At 27.5% G+C, this 26,477-nt stretch overlaps 1 protein-coding gene across 5 annotated transcripts in view; it reads right to left on the bottom strand.

Moving 5' to 3' along the window:
- Positions 1-26,477, bottom strand: part of LOC135923016 (G-protein-signaling modulator 1-like) — a 77,272-nt gene that overhangs the window by 38,595 nt on the left and 12,200 nt on the right. For 3 of the 5 annotated variants that reach the window (XM_065457603.1, XM_065457602.1, XM_065457601.1), the window contains exons 2-5: positions 24,170-24,305; positions 13,335-13,513; positions 12,837-12,960; positions 2,433-2,548 (exon numbers count right to left, since the gene is read on the bottom strand). In XM_065457603.1, coding sequence (XP_065313675.1) covers positions 2,433-2,548; positions 12,837-12,960; positions 13,335-13,513; positions 24,170-24,305 — 555 coding nt within the window. Of the gene's footprint in view, positions 1-2,432; positions 2,549-12,836; positions 12,961-13,334; positions 13,514-13,583; positions 13,643-23,581; positions 23,762-24,014; positions 24,030-24,169; positions 24,306-26,477 lie in introns of those variants that run through there. The other 2 variants (XM_065457604.1, XM_065457605.1) reach the window with 2 other exon arrangements.

Here is a 26,477-nt window from a genome sequence, read left to right as displayed (position 1 = left end):
ATATACATGGTTAATGATTAATTTTTTTAAAAATCAAATTTATAAAAACCGGAACAACCGAAATGAACCGTTATAAATTATAAACCGAACCGATATGAATTTTTTTAAAAAAACCGAAATGGAACAAAACCTTTATAAAATTTTAAACTAAAAACCGGAACAAATCGAACCGTTATGCTTAACGGTTCGAAACCCTGGTTTGGAGTAAATGAAAAACGTCAGATGTGTATTTATATTTCGTATATTATATTATCAATCACCCCTAACACTTGGATTTAGTAATGGGTGGCGTGTTGTAATGTACATTTTTTTAATGTATATTTTATTTGATAAAGTGATTTATTTTAACAGATGTATTAATTTTTATGTAAATGACTGATGATATTTATTACATTAACGAAATTGTAAAAATCACTTTTTCATTTTATATAAACTTTTGATTCAATTTAATTTTATAATAATAAAAAAAATATAAAGAGAAAGTTAACAAAATTTTATCTCAGAGTATCGCCATCAGAGGCGATACTCTTATTCCAATAAAATATTTCATATGACATTTTCATATTTATCAAATATGAAATGAATAAACCTTCATAAATTGAATAAAAGAATCTACATCGTTTTATAATTAATGGGGATTCAGATATAATTATTGAAATTTTATTTAATTTAACATATATATTTTATTGGAATAAGAGTATCGCCTCTGATGGCGATACTCTGAGATAAAATTTTGTTAACTTTCTCTTTATATTTTTTTTATTATTATAAAATTAAATTGAATCAAAAGTTTATATAAAATGAAAAAGTGATTTTTACAATTTCGTTAATGTAATAAATATCATCAGTCATTTACATAAAAATTAATACATCTGTTAAAATAAATCACTTTATCAAATAAAATATACATCAAAAAAATGTACATTACAACAGTTTTGTCCTTGCTCGAAAATTGAGATATGTTATTTTTCTTTAATCCATCCTTTACTTACTCGTCAATAAAAGGATATCTCGAAATTAACAGTAATTGCATTATCATTTATAGAGTTTTCAATGCATTTTTTCATCAATAACGATATAAGTTTATTTTTTATAAGTTCATTCTGAGGAAGTTTTATCTATGGCCATTGAAGCTTGAATATTGGATGTATAATTGCAGAAAGAACATATTGATCTTCATATATATGTTCAAATCTTTAAAAAAAAATAAAATATATGTAATTAATTTGATAGTGATAGGTTTAATATTTTTATTAATCCCATTTAATAATGCATCTATCAATAGTTGGCCATAATTTAGACCGCTACATTTTTTAATTTTAAAATAACTATCGTTATTGTTGGGGTCAAATAACCTAAATGCATTTTTTTTCAAATTTAATGATTTACTTAGTTATATTATATTATATAAAATAATTAATATTATAAGATTTTGAAACTGATATAATACTTTTTGGGCACATTTTATATTTGGTAAGTATTGAATTAGTTCCTTCAATATAGGATGTTGCTGTAAAATATTTATCATATTTGGGTCATGGTAATATTAATGTGATTTTGAATTTTCTGATTCAGATAATGATGATGAAATAATAATTCCATGCTTATGCTAATCTATTAATTTAAAATATAAACAATGTAATAAACATAATAATGGTGTGTTAAAAAAAATTGAAATGTGAAAAGGAAAAATTGTTGATTATAAAATATAAGACATTTTTCTTTAAAAATTTGGATTATTATTAAATTTTTCAAATAAATAAAAATAAAAGGTGTTTTTAAAATTGAACGAACGTTAAATTCGAACGCGTTCGTCATAAAAAGGGAAAAGTTCGTCAAAAATAAAAGGAACGCCGTTCACCATTTTTTCAAAAAAACGAACTTCGTTCACGAACGCGTTCGTTTTCGTTTACAACACTACCAAATTTATAATAAACACAAAAAAAAAAAATCATATTAAGATATTTTTTTAATAAAAGAAAATCATCAAACCTTAAAGTCATTAAAAAAAATTCAGAACAAAAATTTAATAATTTTCAGTCTCGTTTGCTGCAATTTTTTATTAAATGTCTGACCCCATTTTAGTCCCTCTAACCTCTCCTGTATGTATATAGATATTTTCAAACTAAAAACTCACTCCAAAAAGTAGGTATTCAATTATTTATATAAGACATATAAATATACATAAACTGCTCACTCATCATTTATTCTGTGAAAATCGTGAAGGTATACTCGGCCTTCCATCTTTGAATGAAAACGTTTTATTGTGTTTTATTAATTCGCCTATGAATTTAACATAATAGTTATAGCTATACATGTAAGCCCCCCATAAAAATTTGTAATAGTAAACTTCAAAAAATGGGATAACAAAATAAAAGACAGAATTGAATATATATGTTAAAAAAATATATATTATGTATGTTATGTCATACTCGTAGCATTGAGAAGCGATGGGAAAGTTCCCCAAAAAGAAAAAACAGTTCCCTAGTTTTTTTAAGGCTCGCTTCTTTTCCATGACATCGTTCATCTTGATGGCAACATGCAATTTCTAATTTTTTTATTAAATTTAAAAATCAAAATAAAGCAGTGGCGTATTTAAGGGACTTGTTTTGCACGAAGTAAAAAAAAGCAAATTTTCCAAAAAAGGCAATATTTCGATTTTGAATTATAATTAGTAAAACTCTTTAACGGTGACCCAAGTTGGTTATAAAGATAATTTAATGAGTTAATATCAGGATTCAAACCTAACCCGAACCCGGAGAAGAAAACCCGGATTTTTGAAAAAAAAATCTGAACATGAACTGAACCTGAACTCGTTTATAAAATTTCTAAAACCCAAACCGTCGGGAATATTTTTGAACCCGGGTTCAGTGAATATTGTTTAAAATCATATATTAAAATATTTATAAAAATGTAAATACATATTAATAATTAAATGAGATTTTTTTAATATTTTCAATTTATTTATAAACGGTAGAAATCCTTAAGATTTACATATTACTTAATGATGATGAATAGATGTGTGCGAAAAGGCGTCTTGCTAATTTGGAGAGTAGGATTAAACCCATATCCACGCCCATTTTATCTGATGATAATAGTTCGGATGAAGTTATTGAACAAGGTGATTTAGAGAAATTGATACAACTTAAAGAAAGGAAGAAAATACTCTTAAAAGAAGGTCAACGTTGCAGAGAAAAGTATTGGAACGATAATGATAGAATTTGGCGATTTTAAAAGATTGGATAAAGGAAAATATTTTGCATTTTTGGGAGTCTGCTGCTAAGCTGCAGCACCCTGATTTATATATTTAATTCAAAATCTTATTTTCTGCAACCCAAGTTAATATATCATATTTAATATTAGCGTTGAAAGATCTTTTTCACATTTAAAATTCATTCTCTTACTGCATACATCGAGGATGAGCGAACAATTCTTGGAAGATATTATGCTAATAGGTCTAAATAAAAATTTTTCATTCTTTATACTAAATTTATGTCTAGTGTTTTAATTATGATTTATTTACAGAATTTTATTTTTATCAATTCAAAAATTCCTTAACCCTAGCTGAACCCGAAGCCATCCGGGTTCCAAAATATTCTCCTAAACCAAACCCACTTAATTTTTTATCTTGAACCTAACCCAAATCGAACCGGGCTAAAAATTTTCCGAGTTCGCATCCCTGATTAATAAACATATTTACAACTAATTAATTTAAACGTTTTATTAAAATATGAAATAAAAAAATGGTGATCTCAACAAATTTGATCTACCGTTATTTCCAAACATAACGTTCCAAAGAGTTTGTTTATTTTTTTTATTAACGATTAAATGGAATCTAAAATCTCAAATCTAACGTTTTTTTAAAAAATATTATACTATATAAAAAAATTAATTCGGCAAATTATTATCATGTTTGGAAATAAAAGAAAATCACTTGAAACATGCCTCCAAAACCGTTACGAAAAAACGTTGTTTGGAAATGACCTATTAGTTAAGTTATACAATATGAAATTGAAATTGCATAATTAAAATTTTATAATAACAAAAAAACATTTACAAAACATATCTCAGATTAAATATAATCATTTTATTCCTATTATGCAAACACAATTAATAATCAGACGATAAAAATAATTTAAAAAAATATTTATTTAAAAAAGATTTTAATTAATAAAATAAGATACCAATTAGTGTTGTTAACTGGCTCAATTTTTAAAAACGGTTAACCTAATATTTTGGCCAAATATATTATGCATATCTGAAGATTTGCTAGAAGGTAGAAAGGTTTGGACATCTATTAACGAAATCTCGAGGCTTGCGAAATATATTTTCGTTAAAATATTGTGTTAGCCTTTTAAAGATCGAGCCATTTAACAACAGAAATACCAATAAACTATATCAAAATAAAATATATTTTTTAAAAAAGATAATTTAATAATAAAAACGTATGGAGGTGCCTATGTGATTTATATATTTCAATTGAAATCCGTTGCTGTTGGTAAAAACGTTCCTGAAGATCACCTGAGATTAAGCATATTTTTGGTCAAATGTTTTGAAGAAATCGTGGGCTCAGAATACGAAAGCAACGATTGCGTCGGGAACTATGAGGGATCAAAGTGATATTAGGAATGTTACTATATATTTTTTCCCAATTTCCGCTTCAGCCAAGAATGCTAAAGGATGGTGCAAAACGATCAACGCATGTGCAATCCCAGGCTAGAGGGATTCAGTTATCCGACCTAATATTGTTCCGAAATTAAGTCATATGAGTTCCAACATTGGTAGAATATTGGCTGAGCAGAGAGCTCTAGCAATAATCAAATTTATGTTTTGACGTGGATAGTGACCTCTTGAGAAGCGGTAGTGAAGAAAGTGATGGCCTATGTCGACAGAGAGCTGATATAGAGTTTGCAGGGTGAGTGTGACAATATCACAACCTAAACGAAAGCCCATTCCTGTCCGAATTCTTTGATGGAAAGAAGTAGACCAATGTTGGAGTTAGGGATAATCTCGAGCTATTCATAACCTGAGTTGAAATATTTAATTGTTGAAGAATCATTACTTTGATTTATTGAGTAGGTGATATCAGAAAGGTCCTTCAAAACAGCGTCAAATAAATTCAACGGAATGTTGGTTAAGAATAAGTTCTTGTCTTGTTGTCTGGAGGGTAAAAGCAAGGGAACATTTGTGCCGTTTGACTTCTATAGCCAACCCCAGGTGGGGATCTGTAGTGATGGTAAAAGTGTTGATAACTGTTTGACTTTTGGCGTATAACGAGAGAAAAGCAGCAATACTCAGTGAGGCAAATGATCGAAAGCCTATACCCCCAAATTTGCTTGGGAGAGCAGCTTGCATCCAGCAACTGGGCGAGAATTTGAGGTTGAGTATAGATATAAGGGAGATTTTAACTTTAAGTTCCAACTCCAATAATAATAACATGTCTGGGAATTAGAATAGAGGAGCAGAATGAAAGGCATGCAATATTTTTGGAACGTATAGGTTTATGAGAAAAAAATTGGTTAGATTAGATAGTAGAAACCCATGGATTTTCTGAAGTCGGTCAAATTTAATCAAAAGTCCTCACTAACTTTGGATATTGCTGCTTTGCCTTCAATACGTGAGCCTAGATGAGTAAAGCTAGATTTTCAACTAAAGAAACATTTTCTGGGATGGGATATAAATAAGTGGGCATATAAAATCACATTTTTAATGATTGAGGGTAAGCCCGGTGATTGAAGTGAGATTAAAAATGATAGATAATTTTTTTAGCTAATTCATCGTATGGTCCTGCAACTGTCTCGTCATCTAAGTACTGTGTTAAAAAGGACTTTGCATTTATTGTTTTTTATGATGATGCGAATGGCCACACATTTTTGTATACCTTTTGTCAAGATTCTCTGGTTGTTTCATGAAACTTTAAATAGGACAGTTAGCCATAGCAGGCAGATATATAATAAACAATTAACATTACAAACTATTTATTTACAAATGGTAAATTTTCATCCTTGATTCTTTTTAATTTTTCTAACACGTAATATTAGTAATTATCATAATGGGCCACTCATTCATTTAAGGATATAGGGGGAGATGGAGGTTTTATTAGTATGAATTTTATTTTGGACGAAAGTACCTAATTTTGCCATGAGCTTTTAAGTGATGCTTAATATAGTATATAGGGTGGCTCAAAAAACGTCACGTTTTGAAATCTTTGGAACTCTCAAAAGCGTCTGGTTTTTTTTGGAAAATTGAGATAAAAGTATGCTAAAATTTTACTCATGACCCTAAAAAAATCAATAAAGTGTTATATGGATTCCTATTATGTTTGACTATTTTTATTCAATTTTACTTTGATCATACATTGAAATGTAAAACACAAACATACTTTGAGATCTATATTTGAATTCAATTATCAAAATACATAACTATAATATATGAAACATAATGTTTCAAGAATTTTTGCAGGTTATAACATATTTTCATAAACTAAAGTCCCTAATTCGTTCCACCCTTGATGATACCGTAGATTTAGATCAAATTTGGCATATGAATCCCGTAATTTAAAGTCGCTTTAATCTTGTTGAACTGCACTAATAATTTATATTTTGCGTGCATTCCAATTTTTTTCATCAAGACATAATTTTATCAGTATATGAATCTTCGTATAGCATTTATAACTTAAAAAAATTATCGTTTTATTTGGGGCGGGTTGGGGGGGGGGGATTAATATAAGGCATTTATAATAATAAAATTTGTTGTTTAATAACCCAAATATTTTATGTAGGAAAAAAATTTTAAAAAAAGGTAATCCAACACAATGGGAACCCATTTAGCCCATTTTTGAAGAAGAAAAAATTGAGGGTCATGAATTCTTTTTCAAGATTTACCATTTTTAATTTTAATTTTTTAAAACTGACTCGATAAAATTCTAAAGAATTTTGAGGATATTCGACGATATATTTTTCAAATAAATTTTAAAAAATACATGATTGTCTAAAATTAGCTAGTAGGTCACAATTTCCTCAAAATTACGATTGTGAAAATTAAAAAATCACATATATAATCGTTAGAACCCTAATCTATGAAGTATATCCCTGAATTTTCTATATCCTTAGGATATATAAAAGATATTTTAGATTAATAAATATTTATTAGCACTTGTTCAAACTAAATAAAATGTAGATATGCTATAAATAATAGGACCAAAGTTCCTGGGATCGACCATCAGCATGCATTCTAATTTTATAAATATTATTTAAATCATACTCGCTTTATACTTAAAAAATATAAGATTAAAAAATAGGGTTTAAACATTCCTAAAATCTATTTATTGAAATTTTTTAAGTTACTTAAAACCTAAACATATAGTTGGCATTTATATTTTTGTGGTACTTTTGGCATGCGAAAACCAGAGCTGTTAAAAAATATTTCTTAAATATATCTAAATATAGGTACATTGTCTAAAAATGTATCTGTATTTAGAGATGGATGCATTCTTTAAAAAAATATCTAGATAAATATACTACTTTCCCTTGGATACATTCTTACTATAATAATGTAAGGTGTGCTGTGCATAACTAATTAAGGATTCTATTGTTAAAATTCAAATTTTAAAGTGAGCTAATACAATATATATAATTAAATGACAAATAATAATTGTTAGATTTTAATAATACATATAGAATGAAAATATAATTAAATAAATAATGATTGTTAGATTTTAATAATACATTACAAAATATATTATAAATAATAATTCTTTTTTCGTAATATTCCCAAAATTTTCCTCATTTATCCCCGTCTATCTGTATTAAAATAAATCAACATATTGCATGAACTGAAATTCGTGTATTTTCTGTAAAACATGGCAAACATTTAATCATCAGAGATTTGTTGGTTTTATTTTGAGAGATTATTTTAAAGTGAGCTTTATAAATTGGCCAGGTAAATTCAATATTTGTACCCACTGATGTTGGGTTGATTATTTCTTCTGTTACTTAATCATCATTAGTATTATAAAACATTTGTCGTCACCCTTTGCTCAAAATAAAATTTGTTTGGTTTATTCTGTAATAAATCAAACTCGGACATAATAATTAAAAAAATATAAATATTTTTAATATAAAAAAACGTTAAATAAAAAGATATCACACATATATCTAAAAATAGATACCTATAAAAAATGCATCAAGATACTTATAGTTTTTGTAAAAGCCGGATCCGGCTGGTAAATAAAAAATATCAATTCGGTCTGAAGTCAGTTTTAATAAGTGTCATAGGCATCTCGTTTTATTTTATAATTTCATCTAAATGACTATCAATGGCGGATTTCGATGTATGTACACTACACTATTTAATGCATCGCTTTTCATCACCTGAATGGTTGGTCAACAAATTTAACATGTTGTGTGACCAGGTTTCCCGAAAACCTAATTTCTAATTTTAAATGTATAAACAAATATTCAAAAAATTAGGAGTTCATTAGATACGAATTCGTACTTGTTCACCGTAAAATCAAGGCAATAATACCACACCAACTAAGCCGAGTATATAGAATATATAAAACATTCAAACGTTCCGATAAAAAATCTTATTCTATTCATGTATCACCATTTTTTCAATTTCTTATTTTCTAAAAAATAAACTAGTACACTTAATTTTTTTTTTATAAAGAACGTTTTTTGATATTATTTTAAATTCTTCTTCTTCTCCGTCAGGTTTACCCGGGTAGGCCAGTTTTCCCTCTGATTTTTCTTTTCCATTTTTGACGGTCCTGAGCATCAATATTTGTAAAATTCATACTTCTCATATCCGCCGCTATCATATTTGTCCACGTCATCTTGGGTCTTCCTCTAGGTCTTGATCCTCCTACTTCATTGTGCATCTCTTTACCCAGTCATCTCTTGTCATACGTTCCACATGCCCAAACCATCTTAGTCTATTTCGTCGCAATACCATACCAATCATTTCTATACCTAATCTTGCTAGCAATTCCTTGCTAGTTTTTCTCTCTCTCAGAGATACCCCACACATCCATCAACCATCCTCATCTCTGTTCTTTCTAATTTGGCTTCGTGAGTCGCTTTCATTGCCCATGTTTCACCGCCATAAACTAAACAACTCCTCACACAGCTTACGTAAACTTTCCTCTTTAACTTTAGAGAGACTTTTTTATTTGTAAGAATAGACGGCATCTCTCTTAACTTCTTCTAAGCTTGTCTGACCCTTGCAACAATGGCAGAATCTACACCACCATCTGCGTTTAGCATATCACCCAAATAACAAAACTTATCCACTTTTTCTAGGGTTAACCCATTTTCAATATCTAGACCACCATTTTCTACATTATCGTTATTATGTATCAATTTCATATATGTTCTTCAAATAAAGGTCATTTTTTCTAACATCAAACTTCCTTTTTTCCCGCTACATCTATTATGTACCCATTTTTGGCATCTGGTGCATTGGATTGAATTTCTAGCAACTCCTTTCCCACATACACCACAAGGCCACTTACCGGATTCCTCCATCTTTAGATTTTCCACACCAATCATCACCTTTGTTTTTGATGCATTCATTTTCAGGCCCTTTGCTTCCATAGTCATCTTCCATTTACTAACTTTATCCCTCAATTCTCTCTCACTGTTTGCCATTAATACAAGTTTATCTGCATATAATATCTCCCAGGGAAGTCCTTCACGCATTTCTCTAGCCACCATATTCATTACTAAGATAAATAATAATGGACTCAGCACGGATCCTTGATGAAGTCCTACCTTCGCCTCAAAGTTGTCACTATCACCATAATCCGTCCGTACTGCTGTTTGTGCTCCAACATACATTGCCATCACTGCGGTAACCAACCATTCCTCCACACCTGATTTTCTCAAGGCCCATCTAGTAATCTCACGCGGCACCCTATCAAATGCTTTCTCCAAATCAACAAACGCATAATAGAGTTTCTTTTCCTTCGGAAGATACTTCTCCTGAATTTGTCTCACCACAAAAATTGCATCTGTCGTGCCTTTTCCCGATGTAAAACCAAACTGCATTTCATCAATTTTAATTTGTTCCCTTAACCGCTTCTCTAACACTCTCTCAAATACTTTCATTGCATGTTCCAAGAGTTTAATAGCTCTGTAAGACCCGCAATCTAAAGTATCACCTTTCCCCTTGTATACTGGGATAATTATACTTCTTCGCCAGTCCTCGGGAATAGTACCTTCTGTGACAATTTGATTGGCTAAATTCATTAACCATTATATCCCTAAATCCTCAGAACCTTTAAACATCTCTGATACCACCATCGTTAAACCCGATGCCTTCCCTTTCTTCATCTTTTTCACTGCTCTCTTTATCTCGTCCTTGCTAAATTTACACCCTGGACCTTCTACCTTTGCACAACTAATATTATTATCCCATTCATTTTCTTCATTCAAAAGTCCTTTCATGTAAATCTTCCAGGTGTTCTTAATACCACTACCATCAATCGCTATTTTTCCTTCCATATTTTTCAAACACTTTACACCTATCACATCCTGCCTCTTTTTTGACATCTGTTTTGCCATTCGAACCATATTTCCAATTCCATCAGCGCATTCCATTTCTTTAGCAAACTCGTGTCTTTTTTCTTCTTGAGCCTTCGCTATTAATTTCTTAGCATTTCTTTTAGCCATCTTGTAAATATCATTATCACTATTTTCTTTGCTATTCTACCATACTTTGAAACACCTCCGTTTCTCATCCGCGGCTTTCGCTACCTCCGGGCTCCACCACCAAATCTCCTTATGTCAGGCGGCCCTTTTGTCCATCCACATACCTCCTCAGTTGTCATTATCCAGGCTTTCTTCATGGCTTCCCACTTGTCATTCACCCCAGATGCTTGTGCCACCTCCGCCTCCCTGATCGCCAATGCCATATTGAATTGAAGTCTAGCACTCTCCTTCAATTTCCAAACCTTCAGCCTTGGGACAAACTTTCTTTTAGTGACCCTGGCATCTTTAAGAGTGAGATTTCCTACAACTAGTCGATGCTGATTTATACATTCCTCTCCCGGTATCACTTTCACATTTTTTTACTATACATCGATCACATTTCCTTAATAACAAGTAATCCACTGCACTTTTGGTACTACCCAACTTATAAGTCACCAGCTTCTCTGATTCTTTCTTAAACATTGTATTACAGACAATCATATCCATAGCATCACTAAAATCTAAAATCCTCTCTCCTTCCAAATTCATCATGCCGTAACTGAACCCTCCATGTACTCCTTCATAACCCTCACTCTTTTTGTCGTAGGCGGATGAGGGCTGTACCCCGCCCATGCTTTGTTGTAACCATAGGGAAATTTTGTAGCAAGGTTTTTACAATCGGATGCCCTTCCTGACATCAACCACTTTAAGTGGTTTTTACACCCCGTCGAGGAGACGGTGATCCTATTCTAGACCCATATCACAGGGAACCTTTTAGACCTCCATTAGCCGCCAAAAGACGTTGCCACTCCCCCGCCACGATGAGGCTGAAGGTAGGATTTTGGGAGAGTTTGATATTATTTTAAATAATTAATTAAAATCATATATTTCTGGCAAATGCAAAAAGGTCAATGAGAATTATTTCGACTTTTTCTCTTCCATTCAAAAAATTTCGTTGAAATATTATATCGTCTGCAAAGAGTATTTTATTCCGTTAATTTTTTTTCTAACAAATAGCTAATACAACTGTCATAATGATTACCATTTTTATTTTGGTTTGCCACATAAATTTTTTAAATAAATAAAAGCAATTTTTAAAAAAACAAATTTTAATAGGAAGCTAAAATGATGCGTTATCAGCTGATTTGTATTTATAAGTATTTGAATAAAGAATTCGTCAGTCTATATAGTATTATAATATGCCATTGCTTACATTAAATATATCTCATTCTATTCTATAGATGTTTGGGTAATTTACTATATGAAAACCCGTGTATACTATATCCTAACAAATCAAATCCATTCTTTTGAATTAATCATTCCTCCCACCCCTTTAATTTGTTTCTCCATAATAAAGTGATTGTTTTCTTTATTTTTTAAACTAATTTTGTTCATCATATTCAAACATTATGCTACTTTCATCATATAAATTTTATTTTGGCGAGGTTATTTTCTCTAAATTCGAGAAACAAGCAAAACCTTTTTCAAAATGATGATTGGAGGAATGTATACCATTGTTTTCTGCTAACGCCATATACCCTTTTCGCGGACATGCACTCCCAAGAATCACGTTCATATCTTTGTGTTATCATTTCGTGTGTAATGAGCTAAAAGCCAAATCTACGATTCAGGGCGAGAAAGTCCAACTATTTCGATCCAACCCGGTGCGTGAAGATGAAAGGCATTTTCCCGACCCGACCCAACATGAAAAAAATTATAAAAAATATCTCGATAGACCGAACAACTAATTAATCCAATATTCCAAAGTAATCCCACCTGAAAATCAAATATAATTTATTTTATCGGGTTGGTATGTCGAGTTTTTAAGCCTCTAGCGAGGGCTACACTCCAGACCTTGACCTGGAGCTAGATTGTCAAAAAGCCAGATAAGATGCCAAATTAATATTATGTAAGCCCGGAGATTTTGTTCGTAGATGGCAGAAAGGGTTAGACCTCTATTTGCCAAATATAAAGACTTACATAATATTATTTTGGCTAAAATTTTAATCGAGTGGTTTTTAAAAATCAACCCGAATCAGGCTTTTTAACAACCCCTGGGTCTACTTATGGGAGAGAAATAATTTGGAGCAGGCTTGGTAAATTTTAAAATATTTTTTTTTTAACAAAATGTAAAAATAATCTAACCATTTTGTTATAATGAATGGACTTCTCAAAATCACCCAACTGATAATGAATGCCTCCCAAATTGCTGTATAATCTGCTGAGCAAGGCTTCGTTCCTGATAACGGAACATAGTTCCAAGGCATCCCTTTAAATTGTGATCAAATAGCATAAATATCAAAAATAATGAGGCATTGTCATTTTTAATTTAATTTTTTGTAAAATAATCAAATTTATTATTCATATTCGAGAATCGAGAATAATTAGGTTCCGGAAAAAAAAGAGAATTTAAGATAATAAATGATATTCCTTATATCTCAGCCTAGATCTTGTTACTCCTAACAATTAAGAATAAATTATAGGTGCATCGTTCATAAGGTAATATAAAAAATCTTAAATAAATGAGGATGAACCCTAAAAAACAGCACATAATTCATAATAAAAATAGCCGTATAAAAACCACTAATTTACCTAACTTTCATATGTATATGAAAATAAAATGAGTTAATTATTTTCCCTTACTCGTAATATTGAGAGGCCATTTCCAGGCATTTCACTATTTGGGTCCTGAGCCCTTCATCCAAATTATCGGTGTATATGCTGACAGTGCCAGCTTGAGAATTAGTGGCGTGCTTGTGGAGAAACCTGGCGACGATATGATAGAGATTTCCTATATTGTAAAGGGCTTTAATCAGACTTTCCTTTTATTTCGTTTTTTTTGAAAAATTATAAATTGAAAATATTTCAAGCGCTGTTATATCAAAGGTTTACTTGTGGCCTCTCGAGCGACACGACATTCCGACTTCGAGAATGCAAGATGTGGAGACATTCTTTTTGAATGTTTTGACAAAATATATAGAATGCAACGATTATTATTTTGATCTATTAGCTAGATTTTTAGTAAGTTTAAAAATTCGATTGTGGGTAAGGGACACATACGCATTATCAATTTAACCTATCTCATCACATTGCAAGTCAGGTCATTACTATTGCTAAAGAAAATTGCAAATGAAAACCCGGATGTAGAAAAATGGAAATGAGGATATAAAGAAAAGAAATATGGAAATTATTTCCATATAATTGGTACTAGTGTTGCGTAATCGGCTAAAAACTACGCCTAAGCCTAATTAGGCTTAGCCTATAAATCACCTAATGGCTAAAACTAAATTAGTCAAAAATTCTGCATCGGCTAATCGTCCAAGATATGCCTAACATTAATTATTATTTATTTATTTTAAATAATTTATTTTGTTTATATTTAATGTAAATATTTTATTATTATCAACAAATAAACATAACATGAAGATTTAATATTTTTTATTTATATTATTATATTATGAAAGAAAATAAATTTATTTATTTGATGTTTTTTTAATAAAAAAAAATGATATGCTGTTATTGTAATATTATTTTTGTTACAATTTATTAGTGATTTTCACGACTAAAATTTTAAGCAAAAAGTATTTTTTGAAGTTCAAAAAGATATTTCAACATTGTTTGATTTGATAAGAATTTTAAATCTTCTTTGTAAATAAATTTTTTTTGGGGGCAATTCTTTTATAAATTTTATTATATATTATATTAAACCTTTTTTATGGTATTTTATATGATCTTTTTAAGGATAATATTTTAATATGACAATTGTCATATTCGTTATTTTTTAAGATTTTTAAAATTTTTATGAAGACATTTCTTGGAAAAATGACAATTATCATAATCGGTGTTTTTAAACAGTTTAGATTTATTTTGACGCTAATGGGCAAAAATATATTTTTTTAACATGTTAAATTAAAATTTCAATTAAGATGTACCATATAAAAGTGACAATTGTCATAATCGTAATTTTTAAAGTTTTTTTGATGTAAATGAGCTAAAATAAGTATTGATAACATGTTTAAATAAAACTTCAGTGAGGATATACCCAGAGTTGGGCAGTACCGCGAATACTTGTATCTAAGATACATATCTAAGATACAAGATCCTTTTGTATCTTCCCAGTATCTTATTGACATTTTAATAAGATACTAGTATCTGTATCTAAGATCCTTTATTTTGAAAAGAATCCTATATCTTTTTCATTTTCTTTAAAAAGATACAGATACAGATTCTTTTTAATATTCATGTAAAACATTTACATATCACACAATGTTACATTATTTTATTCGTGAAATCTTGTATATTTTCTTTATTTTTTCCTGCTATATTTTAAATATATTGATAACAAAAATTAGTTGGAAATTTAGATCACAAAGATAGATAGATTAAAAATAACAACACCAAAACTAAATAAGTAAAGGTTATATTTTATATGTAATATTTTTTAATTTGTAGAATGTTTAACATTTATAGTAGTGAAGATGAAATTATGGAGATAGATAGAAGCCGAATGTCAAAATTGCACAAGTAAAAAAGTTATTAAATGTTGAACAAACTCCTCTACAAACTTTGTTAAACATATTAAAGTATTTTACATTTTTATTTTATAATTATTAACATAATAATCTCCAGTGGCCCCTACACTTTCTGAGCGAATGAAGCAGAATGCCCCCTGAAAAGTACCCACTTGAAAAGTACCCCCCCCCCCCCCTCAAAAAAATGATAATTATTTTATGATACCCATAAATTTCAAAAATAATTTTTATTGCATCAATTTTTAATATATAATATAAATAAAATGCAAAAAATATATACTTTATAAATATTATTTTTAAATTAATAATTTAGATAAATTAGGGGAAGAGAAAGCGAAAGAATTTATATTTTCAACAATATTTAATTGTTTAAATAAATTTTTTTCCATGGATAATATAGTTAAATTATTGAGAAATGAATCTTTCATGGTACTACGAAGTCTTGTTTTAATTAATTTAGTCATGACTCTTTCGGCAGTACATGAGGTTGTAAGAATGGTTAATAAATATTTATATAAAATTCTTAAATTAGGGAAAGCAGAAAAATTTAAAAGTAGACAAGGTAAAATAAATGAATAGTTTTTAAAATCTGAATCGTAATCATCATCATAAGAAGCTAAATAATGTATTGGTAAAAATATTTTAATTAAATAAATTTACAATTCTCAGAATCTGATAAATCTTTAGATTCTTGAACTTCTAGGTCATGAGTAATAATTACATTTCCCATTTTGGTCATCTTATAAATATTTCTAAACTTCAACATTTCTTCGAAAATTTGACTTGAATTTAATTTGTAAAATTCACAGATATCCTCGATATCTTCTTTAATAATTTATATTTCTGCCATTCCCTTTGGCGTAAAAAATGATGTTTGATGTAAAAATTTCATCGAATCATCATTAAATCTTTCGTTAAACTTATAATAATTAAATAGAGTGCAGCATAAAACATAACTATAAAAAACATCCAAAAATTCAGTGTTATTATCTATTAGATTAAAAAATAATTAGAGAATAATTTATATTATAGTTCTCAAATTAATCAAGCAATCTTTTGCCAATCGAATTTAATTTATTGCAAACCCTATATCCTTCGAAATGGTTTGCAATTTTGTACAAGCCAAACTTGTTATCAACAATATTTTATCCAAAACACAAAGTGATAAGATCAAATCAAATTTTTCTATTCTAAAGACTATAGCACTAGCCATAGTGGAAGTGGCAGGATCTTCAGAACCCTTTAAATTTGTTAAAGCTGCCCTCAAGGCATCATAAAGTAGAAAAATTTTTACAATAGCTTTATATGACGATAGCCAGCTTCTAAATAAAAAAACTATTTAAATCTAAATAAATAAGGTACTATTACCGAGTGGTATTCTTGATGCGTAGAAATCGTTGCGATTTTTTTAGAACACACTGACATTTTTTGAGTACCTCATATCTTTTTACACCATTAAAATAGATATAAATTTCATCTAATATTCCTAGAACATTTCGAAGTTCTTTAATTGATTGGCATAATTGAACAATGATTAAATTTAATCCATGACAATAACACAAAATAAAAGCTGCTTTTGGCGCCTCTGCTCAATCAAGGCCTGCAAACCATTGATTCTTCCACTCATGTTTGAGGCGCCAACATAACTTTACCCAATTAGGAATTCAAGGGGTAAATTCATCGAGTCAAGTTTGGATATTATATTATGCTTAATATCGAGACCTGTGGTATTTCCCGTACAATATATGTCGATCAGTCTTTCAACAGGCTTCGGCGTCTCACTATTTTCAACATATCTTACTGTCAAAGCTATTGCTTCTGATTTCGAAACATCATATGTTCCATCAACTATGATTGAAAAGCACCTTTTAAATGTAATCTCATTTTGAATTTTTTTTATAACCATATTTTTCATTGTTTTAATGAGAATATTTATGTTATTATATGATAATAGATTTGAATATAATTTCGTTTTTAATCCCTTATTTTTTTATCCCTTTTTCTTTCTTCATTTTGTTGTATATACATTATATCGTTAAAATTAAGCCCACCATGTCTTTTTCTAATGTGATCTATCCATTTATCATTTCTTATATTATGCGATTTGCAATTTTTAATTAGGCATTTGTATTTTTTTTGGTTATTTTTAGGCATATTTTAAAATTGGAAAAATAATTTATGACAAGAAATCTCGGATAACAACCTAATTTATTAAACATCGACCAAAATTTCAGTCAATATATATTAAATTAAATATTAAGTTGGGGGGGGGAGGGGGGGGGGGTCTTATTATTACATTTATAAACCAGAAATCACTTATAATGATGGATGTAACAAAACAGTAAAAGAATTAAATAATAAAGAAAATTTTTAAAAAATTTTTTTAAAAAAGTACCCCCACTCAAATTTACTGAAGCAGTTGCTTCGTACCCCCCCCCCGTTGTAGGGGCCACTGATAATCCCTACACTTAAGTACCTCTTAGATAATTGTTATTAAAATTTTTTATAGAAGATGGTTGATTATCAAATTAAAATCATTTTGGATATATATTTTATAGGGGTGTACCGATACGACTTTTTAGAGGTCGATCCGATCCAATATTCCCTATATTAAATTGATGTCGGCCGATTACCGATCCGATATCATATCTAATTTTGTATTCTAAAGATACCAATGGTTTTAATTATTAATATACTTTTTATTAGTATAACATCTATAATTTAACTATACCATAACTTATGTCATTTAAATATATTATAATGATGTTAAAGTTTATATTCAATTCAATTGCAATTCTAAAAGTATATAAAAAATATTTTTATTGTTAAATATTTTTTATATAATAAGTAATAACATTAATCTATACATATTAATTAATAAACAAATATATTATGAAATCTGAAATAAATATTTAAAATAATATTTAACATTAATATAGCGAAGATTTCTTTATAGAAATAGCAATATTTCCAATTTACCAGAGGTCAGCTTGCGGCGATAGTAACTGTCAATATCACCAGCTTCACTAAAAACAGATGAAGAGATTATCGCACACTTTTATAAACAGAGTGCGCAAAAAAAACAATATGGTAGAATGTTTATTAATTAATTATTATTATTAAAAAAATATACATAAAAATGGATTTCGATTTTATTTATATAAATAAATGATTTTAGATATAACTATTTTTTTAAATTTTATAACATTTTATTTTTGTTAAAGAAGCCATTTTTATATCGGATCAAATTTTATAATATTGACCGATAACCGATATTTTAAAATGGGTGAAACATCGACCCGATCCGATAAAAAATATCGGCACATCCCTAATATATTTTATATTAAATTATTTTAGTAAGTTCCTATTAGAGGAAATATTTAAGCTACAATTGATATATAATATTAGATAATTTTAAAAGGCTCTTAATAAAATAATTATAATAAGGTAGAATTTAACTTTATTAGTTACTTTTATTTATTTATGATATAAGTAAAATTACATTACAGTATTTATTTGCAAAATTTATTCAATTTAAAATGCATTAAAGAAAATTGTTATGTATTTAATAATTAAATAATATAATGTTGTACATTATTTTCATATTTTTTATATATAATTAAGGATTTTGCAAGAAATATATAAAAAAAATTTGAATAGAGATTTAAATGATATTTATATATATATGATATTACAAATGCAAGAATTAATAAGTCATATTAGATAATAAAACTAATTTTAAAAAATACATAAATATCACAAACAAGTAATGATAAATACTTATTAAAGGTAATGAATAAAATAAAACTAATATATTTTTTTAGAGATGCCATTTAGCCATATACTCCAAATATAAGCTATATTTAAAACAACACAGAAAATAACCAGCAAATTCTAATAAATCATTTGATTTAATTTATTTTTTTATTAGCACATTTTCAACTCTCATTAAATATACTACTCTCCCTTCCCTGTTTAAGCTATTAATGGGCAAAAATTAATATTAAAATCCCAGGTTATTATAATTTATTCATCAATAAATATTTTATTAATTATTGCAAATATTCATTCTTATATGTGTATGCTTTATTCTTCACAAATAAATAATAAAAACTGTATTCTATAAACTATTCTAATTTAATTGGTAATGATAATTTAAAGTATCTTGTATTTAAGATACTCTAATTTAGTAAAAAATACAAGTATCTTTTATCTTGTATCTTTTTGATATTTAGGAAAAGATAAGTATCTGTATCTAAGATTCATTTTTTTATAAAGAATCTGTATCTAGATTCTTTTTCCGGTGGACCTGCCCAACTCTGGATGTACACTAGATAAGTGAAAATTATCATAATCGTTATTTTTAAAGTTTTTTGAATTTTTTTGACGCAAATAGGTAAAAATATAGATTGTAAACATGTTAAATTATTTCAATATGTATAGTCATAGATAACTGACAATTGTCATAATCGTTATTTTTAAAGTTTTTTAATTTGAAGATAATGGGTAAAAATTTAGATTGTAAATATGTTAAATTTCGTGATGATGTACCATAAAAAAGTGACAATTTTCATAATCGTTATTTTTAAAGTTTTCTAATATTTTTTGAGAAATTTAAACACCAAAAAAATATTATGTTTAAATTTTATTGAAATAATTTAGAAAAGTGCCAATTATCACAATCTTCGTTCCTTATTTTTTGAAAAATGTGTTTTTACCATTTGGCGAAACAAAAAAACAAATGTCAATTTTCAAGCTTCTAATCGTCCCTTTTATCCTGCTTAAAATTTGATAAAAATATATAAAGTGATTACTAAAGAGGGCTGTAACTCATTTAAATTCTAAACCTTTAAGACATGGATTCACAATCTTATTCCTTTAATTAATAAATTTTAATTCTACGTATAACTCTGCATTCAGTTAGCAAAAATGTATATTAACGGCGAAATCGTGCTGAGTCTGAATTCAGGGTAAGAATTTTATGAAAAGAACTTAAAAATCAAATGAATATTATTTATCAATACAATCAACATCCTATAAATTTAAGTTGAGATTTTGAATTTTATAAACATATGGTAAAAATAGATTACAATCTATATTTTATAATCCATTTGCATCAAAAAAATTCTAAAAACTTTAAAAATAACGATTATGACAATTGTCACTTTTCAATGCTACATCTTCATGAATTTTTAATTTAACATGTTTACAATATGTATTTTTAGCCATTTAAGTCAAAAACCTTAAAAATAAAAGATTATAGCAATCGTCATTTTTCTATGCTACATCTTCAAGAACTTTTAATTTAACATATTTACAATCTATATTTTAAGCCATTTGCGTCAAAAAAAATTCAAATTTCTCTAAAAATAACTATTATGATAATTGTCACTTATCGATGCATCTTCTCTAAATTTTTAATTTAACATGCTATCCATCTATATTTTTGCCCATTTGCGTCAAAAAATTTTAAAAATAACGATTATGACAATTGTCACTTATTTATGGTATATCTTCATGAAATTTTAATTTAACATATTTACAATCTATATTTTTAACTTTTTGCGCCAAAAAAATTCAAAAAACTTTAAAAATACTGATTATGACAATTATCACTTATCTAGGGTACTTTCTCAATAAAGTTTTATTTAAACATGTTATCACTACTTATTTTAACCTATTTTCGTCAAAAAAAATCAAAAAACTTGAAAGATAACGATTATGACAATTGTCACTTTTTTATGGTACATCTTCACTAAATTTTTAACATGCTAACAATCTATATTTTTGCCAATTTGCGTAAAAAAAATCAAAAAACTTTAAAAATAACGATTATGACAATCGTCACTTTTCTATGGTACATCTATGAAATTTTAATTTAACATATTTACAATCTATATTTTTACCTATTTGCATTAAAAAAAATTAAAACTTTAAATAACGATTATGACAATGTTCACTTATCTAGGTTACTCCTCACTGAAGTTTTATCTAAACATGTTATCAATGCTTATTTTATCCTATTTTCATCAAAAAAAATTCAAAAAACTTTAAAAATTACGATTATGATAATTGTCACTTTTCTATGGTACATCTTCAAAAAATTTTATTTAAACTTACATTCTATATTTTTACCCATTTTCGTCAAAAAAATTCAAAAACTTATAACGATTATGACAATTGTCACTTATCTAAGGTACATCTTTACTGAAGTTTTATTTAAACATGTTAAAAATATTTATTTTAACCCATTTACATCAAAAAAATTTAAAAAACTTTTAAAATTACGATTTTGACAATTGTGACTTTTATATGGTACATCTTAATTGAAATTATTTAACATGTTAAAAATACATATTTTGCCCATTAGCATTAAAATAAATCTAAAATGTTTAAAATACCGATTATCATTTTTCCAAGGAACATCTTCATGGAATTTATAATTTAACATCTTTACAATATATTATAAATTATATTACCCCTTTGTGTTAAAAGATGTTAAAAAATAACGAATATGACAATTATCATATTAAAATATTATCCTTATAAAAAGATCATATAAAATAACATTAAAATTTTTAAATATAAATTAGGAATGTACCGATATTTTTATCGGATCGGGCAGATATTTCATTTATTTTAAAATATCGGTTATCGGCCAATATTAAAAAATTTGCCGATCCGATCTAAAATGGCGTCTTTAACAAAAACAAAATGTTATAAATTTTTAAAAAAAAGTTATATCTAAAATCATTTATTTTTATAAATAAAATCGAAATCCATATTTTTTTAATAATAATAATTAATTAATAAACATTCTACCATATTGTTATTTTTGTGCGCATTCTGTTTATAAAAGTGTGCAATAATCTCTTCAGAATCTGTTTTTAGTAAAGCTGGTGATATTGACAGTTACGATCGCCGCAAGCTGGTTTCTGATAAATTGGAAATTTTGATATATTTCTAAAAAGAAATCTTCCATATATTAATGTTAAATATTATGTATATAGATTAATGTTGTTACTTATTATATAATGATTTAACAATAAAAATATTTTATATACTTTTAGAATTGCAATAGAATTGATATAATATATCTAAATGACATAAGTTATGGTATAATTAAATATTAGATGTTATAAAATAAAAAAAAGTATATTATAAATTAAAACCATTGGTATCTTTACAGAATACAATTAATATCGGGAATATCGGATCGGCCTCCAAAAAGTGATATCGGTACACTCCAAATATAAATATTTTTAAAAAATTATTTAGAAAAAACCACCTCTTTTAATATACTTATCAAAAGATAATTTTACAAAAATGATAAAAAAAATTGATCGCACAGGTAACTGCGGCCTGCCCAAAAATCGTGGATGGTCCTCTTAATTATTTTCCCATTTTTTATCCCAGTTTGATGGGTTTTTCCATAAGAGAACCAAGCGTTGCTCTGTTGTATATATAACTTTTGCTATATGTACGAGGTTTAGGGCTAATGCGCTTAATATCACGTATAATAAAATTTACAAAAGAATTCCTCAAAAAATAGATTTATTTACAAATGTGATTTAATTTTCTTATCAAATCAAAATATATTGAAATTTCTTTTTGAACTTCAAAAAATACTTTTTGCTTAAAATTTCAGGCGTGAAAATCACTAATAAATTGTAACAAAAATAATATTAAAATGCAGCATATCATTTATTTTATTAAAAAAACATCAAATAAATAAATTGATTTTCTTTCATAATATAATAATATAAATAAAAAAATATTTAATCATCATGTTAGTTGATAATAATAAAATATTTACATTAAATACAAACAAAATAAATTATTTCACTAAAATAATTAAATAATAATTAATGCTAGGCATATCTTACGGAACGCTGACGGACGATTAGCCGATGCAGAATATTTTACTAATTTAGTTTTAGCCGTTTGTAGTCGGCTAAAATTAGCCGATTACGCAACACTATTTGGTACTAAAAATAAATTATTTAACCAATATAAAAAATTACAAAAAAACTTTAAAAATGTCTAATGGAGAAGGAAAGGTCTATGGGACTAGATTAAAAAATTTCCCAATTGCACATAGCAATAACAGTTATTGTTTACGTTTTTAAGTAAAATAACAGCTAGCGGTAGTCTCTTACTATAAAAATCAACTATGGAGGGAATGTAAGCCCATGGTTACGCTTATGAGTATGACTATCAATAGGATTAATTATATCCTATTGACAAAATATTTTAAAAAATCTTAAAAATGACTTTTTAGACGTAAAAAACGCAAAATTTCCATGCATTTGATATAATTTCTTTCAATCAAAATAAATTAATTAAAATTTTTAGAACTTGCTATTGATTTCTTATTATGTCGGTAAATTCCAAATGCGAAAGTAGTCATAATCAAAAAGACGCCAAGTAATTTGTTCCATTTATGGTTTCAGACAAAAAAATCGTCTACGATATACATAGCTATCATTCTTCTCATTGAAAAGTTACGAATTTTGATAATTAATTCCTTCTCATTGGCTATAAAAATTTTAAGAATATTAGAAAAAGGCTATCGCACATGGCTATCGATAATATTAAACTAAATTATATCAAAATTTGAATCGTTCTTGCGCCCATAATAGTACTCCAAATATATGTAAAACTGAAGTAAAGCCTCTTATAAAGGGTCATATCTTAGTATTAATAAATCACTCTCTTTTTAGCCAATTCTGAAAACGGCTTAACTGTGGAAAACGAATAAAGAAAAATCAACTCGCGCGTCAAGGCTTACAGGATTTTTTTCGCCAGGCGCCAGAAGATTGAGTTAAACTAGCCGATTCCGCCACACTGATAAAAATTACCATAATAAAATAATAAATATCTATATTAGAATATTAGTATATAATGATATAATAAAATATTATGATCAAAGGTATATTATATCACTTTATCATTTAAGGAGCGAGATATGGACAGCTGTTTTTCGTTACACGTGACGGCCTCTCCGAACTCAGAATTCATCTTAAAACAGTTGCTCAAGTTTCCCCAGGCTGTAAATTCCCCGCACTTATCGTTATTGATCCTTTATTGCAAGGCGTGTTTATATAATAAATACAAATATAGTTATTTAAATTTTTTCTTTATTTGAGTAAACATATTTAACAGGGGTTAATGAAAATTTCCAAATGAGCCTTTGAGATTCTTTATTCGATGTGTTGTTAAACAGCTCGATTTGAGCCGAATTTTAAAAACGGCTTATTAAATATTTTATCCAGAAAAATATTACAAGCCTCAAGATTTAGCTTATAGATGGTACAAAGGTTTGGACATCTTTTAGTGAAATGGCAATATTTTTCTGGCTAAAATGTTGAGTTAGTCCTTTTCAAATCGAGCCGTTTAAAATGCTATTGAAAATCAACAAAATTGAAGATTTTTTATAAAAAAACTGTGATTTCATCATGAAAGATTTTTTAAGCATAAAAATCACAATAAAAGATTTTTACAAAAAAATATTTAGATTTTGGACAAAATTTTATCAAAAATCTTTCTTTAGCATTATCAAACAAATCTTCCTTTTTTTGTTCTTCATGGATGAAAAATCTTTTAAAATTTAATATTTTGAGCAGTTGTTTGAGAAATTTTGGTAGCTATCAAAAAAAAATCGTGAAAGAATTATGTTATCATTTTTAAAATAATATCCTAAGGCAAACAACCCATTAAAATTAGAATCGGTGTCCTCGTGAGATTCTAGCCTACTCCTGCATTTACAGTGAGAGCGAATTCGCGGCGAAATATAAATACATAAATTTTGTATACATCACCGCGAATTCGTGGCTTGAAATATTAAAAATATCATTTTGTACAAATCAAACAAATATGACAAAAACATAAATTATTTTTAAAATATTGTCCCCCATTTTTTATTTTTTTTTAAATTACTATACTATTGAATAATGACAAAAGAAGATAAAAAATATTTTATAAAAGTAAGATATAATCCAAGATTTAGAAAAAATCTATTTTATTTCAAAAAAGCGAAATTATTAAATAAATGGAAGGAATTCACAATTTTTGTGATATTCGCAGATAAAAGGTAATGATATATAGCGTTGATTTACCAAATAACGACCAAATTTTACTAAAATGCAATAAGACCCACTTATTTTTAAAAAATAATATTAACGGAATCACGCTGTTACGTTATTCTATAATCATGCCCCGTAGCACAGAACCACTTAGTTGGCCTAAAAAATCTGATCTTTGTTGGATTCAAACCCAGAACTATCGTGTGACATACTCACTCGCCGACTGTCGTAGACGCTACTCGAAAACAAAAATATTTTTTGTAGGATAAAATTACGAAGCTATCTAAATTTTAATAAAACAGATTTAAAAAATCAACCTATACTAGAGGTGTGCAATACCCAGCCCAAGTAACTTCTGAAATTTTTAAATTTCGGCCGGGCAAAAAAATTATTAGGCGGATTATTGAGGAATTCTGATATTTTATAGAAGTTAGGCGGATTATTGAGGAATTCTGATATTTAATAGAAGGGCCATTCCATGAAACTATACATTACGATAATATATGTTGTAAGGACCTATGCAATTTAATTTTTTTAAAACTCTAACTTAAGTTCCGAAGACATGGTGGGTTAAAGTTAAAAAATAGTGTGCTTCCTAATTTGGAAAAACCGATAAAAATAAAGATTACTCAGAAAATATAAATAGTAGATCTATATTTGGTATCATTAGATAACCTTCGAATTCCTTTCTTAAAAAATTTTTTATTTAAATCTCAGGGTTTTTTTTGTTTCTTGAAAAGATAAAGGTTAATTTTTTTAATATCTGCTTGAACTGAAGATTTTCTAAAAAATTGTATACAAAATGGCGTTAAAAAAAATAAAATATTATAAAATTTTAAGAAAATATATCTAAAAACCATTTATTTTTATAAATAAAATTGAAATCTATTTTTATGTTTAATTTTTTTAGTAGTAAAAATTAGTTAATAAACATTCTGCCATATTGTTATTTTTTTTTTGGATTCTGTTTATAAAAGTGTGCAATAATCTCTTCAAAATCTGTTTTTAGTGAAGCTAGTGATATAGTCCCCATCACCGCAAACTGACCTCTGATAAATTGGAAATTTTGGTATTTCCAAAAAGAAATCTTCGATATATTAATGTTAAATATTATTTTAAATATTTATTTCAAATTTCATAATATATTTGTTTATTACTTATTAATGTAT

The sequence above is a fragment of the Gordionus sp. m RMFG-2023 genome, chromosome 1 (genome assembly GCF_954871325.1).
Source record: "Gordionus sp. m RMFG-2023 chromosome 1, tfGorSpeb1-WG-v2, whole genome shotgun sequence".
Lineage (NCBI taxonomy): Eukaryota > Metazoa > Nematomorpha > Gordioida > Chordodea > Parachordodidae > Gordionus > Gordionus sp. m RMFG-2023.
Note: the sequence above shows the minus strand (reverse complement) of the source record. Positions and strands in the feature narration are given on the sequence as shown.